Source organism: Trichechus manatus, unplaced genomic scaffold, assembly GCF_000243295.1.
Source record: "Trichechus manatus latirostris isolate Lorelei unplaced genomic scaffold, TriManLat1.0 scaffold00021, whole genome shotgun sequence".
In the NCBI taxonomy this organism is placed as follows: Eukaryota; Metazoa; Chordata; class Mammalia; order Sirenia; family Trichechidae; genus Trichechus; species Trichechus manatus.
This window is the reverse complement of record NW_004443957.1, coordinates 15,845,055-15,850,773: the sequence shown is the minus strand read 5'-3', so window position 1 is coordinate 15,850,773 and position 5,719 is coordinate 15,845,055. Positions and strand designations below refer to the sequence as shown.

At 50.3% G+C, this 5,719-nt stretch overlaps 1 protein-coding gene across 1 annotated transcript in view; it reads right to left on the bottom strand.

Moving 5' to 3' along the window:
- TOR3A (torsin family 3 member A) overlaps positions 1-5,388 on the bottom strand; it is a 21,892-nt gene extending 16,504 nt beyond the window's left edge. Inside the window, 5 exon segments of the mRNA XM_004372858.2 lie at positions 3,085-3,198; positions 4,236-4,680; positions 4,682-4,807; positions 4,809-4,858; positions 4,861-5,388. Of these exon segments, the coding sequence (XP_004372915.2) occupies positions 3,085-3,198; positions 4,236-4,680; positions 4,682-4,807; positions 4,809-4,858; positions 4,861-4,909 (784 nt within the window). The 5' untranslated portion in view covers positions 4,910-5,388.
- Between the last annotated feature and the right edge of the window lie 331 nt (positions 5,389-5,719).

Here is a 5,719-nt window from a genome sequence, read left to right as displayed (position 1 = left end):
CTCACCCCAACAAGGCTAGCATTAATCCAAAAAACACAAAATAATAAATGCTGGAGAGGTTGTGGAGAGACTGGAACACTTATGCACTGTTGGTGGGGATGTAAAATGGTACAACCATATGGCACTTCCTTAAAAAGTGAGAAATAGAAGTACCATATGATCCAGCAATCCCTCTCCTTGTAATATATCCTAGAGAAATGAGAGCCGTCACACGAATAGATATATGCACACCCATGTTCATTGCAGCACTGTTCACAATAGGAAAAAGATGGAAACAACCTAGGTGCCCATCAACAGACGAATGGATAAACAAATTATGGTTTATCCACACAGTGGAATACTACGCAATAATAAAGAACAACGATGAAGCCATGAAACATCTCACAACATGGATGAATCTGAAAGGCATTTGCTGAGTGAAATTAGTCAGTTGCAAAAGGACAGGACCACTATTATAAGAACTCAAGACTAGGTTTAAACACAGAAGAAAACATTGTTTGATGGTTACAAGCGTTGGGAAGGAGGGAAAGGGGTATTCACTAACTAGATAGTAGACAAGAATTATCTTAGGTGAAGGGAAGGACAACACACACCACAGGGGAAGTCAGCACAACAGGACTAAACCAAAGCTAAGAAGTTTCCTGTATACAACCAAACACTTCAAGGGACAGAGTAGCAGGGGTGGGGGTCTGGGGACCATGCTTTCAGGGGACATCTAGGTCAGCGGGCATAAGAAAGCTTACTAAGAAAACGTTCTGCATCCCACTTTGGTGAGTAGCATCTGGGGTCTTAAAAGCTAGCGAGCAGCCATCTAAGATGCATCAATGGGTCCCAACCCACCTGGAGAAAAGGAGAATGAAAAACACCAAAACCAGAAAGAAAGTATTAGCTTGAGGCAACAGGGCCACATAAACCAGAGACTCCATCAGCCTGAGACCAGAGGAACTAGGTGGTGCCTGGCTACCACCAATGACTACCCTGACAGGGAACACAACAGAGATTCCTTGATGGAGCAGGAGACAAGTGTGGTGCAGAACTCAAATTCATGGAAAAAGACCAGACTTAATGGTCTGACTGAGACTAGAGGAACCCCAGAAGACATGGCCCCCGGACTCTCTATTAACCCAGAACTAAAACTATTCCCGAAGCCAACTCTTCAGACAAAGATTAGACTGGAGTATAAATCATAAAATAATACTCTTGAAGAGTGTGCTTCTTAGTTCCATTAGCTACATGAGACTAAATGGGCAGCTCCTTTCTGGCAGCGGGATGAGAAGGCAGAAAGAAATAGGAGCTGGGTGAAGGGATAAGGGAAACCCGGGGTGGAAAGGGGGAGTGTGCTGTCACATTATAGGGATTACAACTAGGGTCACATAACAGTATGTGTACAAATTTTTGTATGAGAAATTAATTTGAGCTGTAAACTTTCACCTAAAGCACAATAAAAATAAAAAAATAAATAAAGCTGAGGAGACTGAAATTTGGAGAGGACTGCCCACAGTTGGGCAGCCAGAGAGAGGAGAGACTAGGAATCCAGCCAAGGGGTCTTGGGCCCCCAGCCAGAACAATGTGGGCACCCAGGCCCTTGGGGGAACAATGGGCATGTTAAGGGCAAAGAGGTGATTTGCTAACTGTCCACTGAGGGTCTTCTCCTGACTCAACAGAAATCCAAATCAGACTTCCTGACCTGGAGTCCAATATTCCGTCTTGGACCATACCCTGTCCTGGGACACAGGACTTTGTTAGGAGTGTCAGAAAGCACTGAGTCATTGTCATCCTCACCGATTAAGTGACCTAGTGTCCAGGGTGGGCCTTGTTTATGGAGATGGAAAAAGCTGGGATTAGGAGAGTTCTAGGCAAGGAAACTGCTCCTGGGGAAAGCGGTTAGAGGTACCTTTTGTAAAGGACTAAACTATTGATCCTTTATCAGAATATGTTCAGTCTTGGGGCTAAAGATCATCCTCTGAGAGTCAAAATGCAAAATCAACTGTGATATGCAAATCAAGCCACCTGAACTAATGAAAAAAGGACACAGAAGGAAAGTTGTTTAGTTATGATTCATATGCACCTGGGCTTGAGGGAGAGAATGCACAGGCATACTGGTGGGGGATTTTCAATCCACATGATGGTTACTGTGAATTAGTTTATAATCAGAAACAACGCCATTTCTCTCAGGTGTGGTGGCACTGAGGCAATCCCACTGATCCCAGATGACCAGGAAACTCACATTGCATCACCCAGACACTTGTTGGCTAAAGGTTAGAAAGGGGAACTTTTAATCACAGTCCACAATTTCCGATCAGTTCTCTCACTCGATCCTCCTAGCCACCCTCTGAGGTGGGCAGCATGGGGGTTGCTGCTCCTATTTAGAGAGAGACGAGGTGCTCTGGGCCTGACTCTCCTAGGGTGTTGTTGGATATGTTGGATGATGAGTTAGTAATCCCTGCCTGGCACATAGTAGGGCTCGGAGCTATTTGCTATTCTTTTCCCCTTGGACACTCTCCCAGGGACTGCAGGAGGGCATGGCGAGGGAGTGGGGGGCAAACGAGCAGCAGGAAGCCCTTCATCTATCCAGGGTATGACTTCTCTCCCCTTCCTCAGATGGGGTCAGTCAGGGGCTTGTCCTACATCTGGCAGTGTCCCCTCCTTCCAGCTGTTCCATGGCATTCCCACGGACTCCCAAGATCCAGGAATCCAGCTCAGTTGCCCTGAGCCATTAAGCTAAAGGCTAAAAGGGGCTTCCTGTTGCAGGTTCAAGTATTTTAGTGTTCCTTCAAAAAACAGGATAGAGATGCTTTGGTCTCTGTTTCTAGAAGGAAGAATGCAAAATCCATTAATACATCACTTCACATTGTCGTTTGATGATGCTATTTCTGGAAATCCTAGCAGTTCAATGTCTTGCCCAAAGCAGATCCTTACATAATTGCAGCCCTGACTTCGCTCTTACTGTGGCAATCCTTGCTGGGGGGAGGGTGGACAGGATAATGAATGGTCCCTTGTACCCCAGCCATTTCCCCTGAATTGCCCCCCACCCCCACCCCCATTCATAGATCAGTAGCCCCTTAGGGCCATGTGGGATTCCACCTGTGAAATTGTTGGAGATCCTGCAGTCACCACTGTCACAGCAGTCCTGAAAGCTGCAGTACCACACGGTCAGGATATCCAGGTACTGCTGGCCCAACAGGGGAAGGTTCCAGCCTGGAAAAGGAGGAGCTGTGAGACAGGCACAGGGCCTCGACCAGGGGAAGCCAGCACCCCCTCCCCGCGGAACGTGTGTTGCTCATGCAACTTGACGTAGTAGAGATGTTCTTCTTCCTGAGGAAGTCAGTGGCCTTGATACGATCCACCTCCAGCAAAGGTTCAATTTATTCAACCAGTATGCCTTATGTCCTATGTGCCGGAAGTGTAAGAAACCCAGACCCTGCCTACAAGGAGTTTGCAGTCTAGTAGGGAGACAAACAGTAGCTGGCGATTATTTTCCTGCTTGTTTTGGGTTCCAAAATAATCTGCTCACAGCCAACTCCAAAGGCCTCTACATTTTTTTGACAATTGGAATTTGAATATATCCAGTATTGGCAAAAATAAACCATCCACTGGAATTCAGAAATCTTTTGATTTAAACGAAAGATGTTGCTAGTACTTGTTATAGGACTGAACCTGGAATTATCGACACAGACTGGAAGGAGCTCAGAGGTCATCTGGTCCACAACAGTGATGTGACAACCGTGCCACACAATTTGTCAGTGACAGAGTCGGAACCAGAACTCAGATCTTGGACTCCAGCCGAGGGCTCTGCCCACTGCGTGTCCTCAAGGAGAGAAGGAGAAGGTATTTGGAGATGGGGAACAGTCACCAGGTTTGTCCACACAAGGCTTTCCTTAAAGTCATCAAGAAAGCGGGAAAGAGAAGCCCCTTCAAATGAGTAGGTTGGGAGACAGCACAGGAAGTGTGGGCAAGGTGAGATGGGGGACAGCAGCCAGGTCAGTTCATACCCATAAGGGGGCTGCACCAGGGATGGGGACGGGGTGTGACAGGGCTTTCGGATCCCCCAGAGGCCGCCTGTTCACAACGAAACAGTAATGCTGGCTGATAAGCAGCCAGTCTGGCGGCCCAGATTAGGAAGGCCCAGGGCAGGCGTCATCTTCTGCGACCCCCATTCAACTCGGCGTCTGCACCGCATCCCGTCTCCCGCCCTCCGGAGCCGCGGGCAGGCCGAGCCCCGCTGGTGGTCTTACCCACGGGCTCCGCGGCCGCCTCCTCGTCGTCCTCGCAGACCTTGGGCCGCAACTGGCAGATGAAGAGCGCCCAGTACCGCCTGGAGACGGCACCCGCCGACTTCAGCCTCTCCTTCAGGCCCTGTAAGCTCGGCCAGGCCGCGCCCGGTTTAGCGGCGCCCTCCCCCGGCCTCGCCGCCCCTTCGTGGCCGGACGCGCCCGGGAGCAGCAGCAGCATGAGGAGGCAGAGCCCGAGCGGGCGCTGCGGGCCGCGAGCCATGGCCAGAGCCCGCGACGCGCATTCGCCCGGCCGGCTCCCGGTCCCTGGGTCGCCCGGCTTTTCCAGGCTCTTCAATCCCTGGCGGGCGGAGACTCGCTTCCGAGGCCAGATTGGCCCGGGATCGGTGTTGCCGTGGGAACCGCAGGCGTGGCTGCGTTTGCACTGGTCCCGGCAGCAGCCCCTAGCCTGCCAGCTTGCCAGCTTGCCAGCTTGCCTCACAGTGACTCAGGGCGAGCGCCAGCGCCCGCTGGAACCGAAACCCGGACTCATGACCCGCAGGGCATCCCCAGGCAGCTTTCAGGCCCCACCCATCCAACGGGCCCGGTTCCAGGAAGCAGTCTATTCTGGGGTGTGAGTGTGGTTTCAAAGGAGGTGAAGTCAGGTCTTGAAATAAATGGTCGTTGTCCATCACCATGTTATTACTTTCGGGCAACTCTGGTGGCCCATCTGAGGCCTACCAAATAACGTCACCTGTTTGTGCCCTTTCCCGTGTCTGCAAGATCAACTTCCTGTCAACATGTTAGGCAAAACCATGGAAATCATCTCACCTAGGATCGTTACTTCGGGCAGGGGAGTCAGCTGAGTGCAGAGAGACCCTGAAAAGGAGAATTGGCGGCAGGGCGTGCTTGTATGTCAGTCGCACTTTACGAAGTCTGAAGTCTGTTGGCTGAGGTCGCCCTGGCTCCTCTGCAGGGGAAATGAAACATCTCCGCCACCAGCAACAAGCAGATTGCCACAGCTGGGAGTTCACCAAAAGCAAGAGGAAGCTAATGGGCTCCAGTCTGCAGAAATTTTGGCTTTGGAAACCCCCACCAAACCAAACCCGTGGCAACTCTAACAAAGAGCCATGTCTTTTTCTCACAGAGCAGCTGGTGGGTTTGAACAGGTTACGAACTGCTGACCTCACCGTTAGGAGGTAAGCTGCTTAACCACTGTACCACTGGGGCTCCTTGGAAACCCGTGCCAGCATGGGGAAATAACAAGGTCTTATGTCAATGTACACGTCGGTGTAATCATATCTCATGAGAAGGGAGTTAGGCTAAGTACTGTGAACACTTTCTTGGCTAAGTTTGCAACTTTCAAGTGTTTATGGCTCTGAGCAGCCCATCAGACAGCACTGACAAGACTCAAGGCCTTTTCCCTTCAGGGCTACCTTCTCCATAATATGGAGTGTGGAACAAGGTTTAGATTTCAGGAAAGCTTAAGGCATTTTTTGAAATCACCT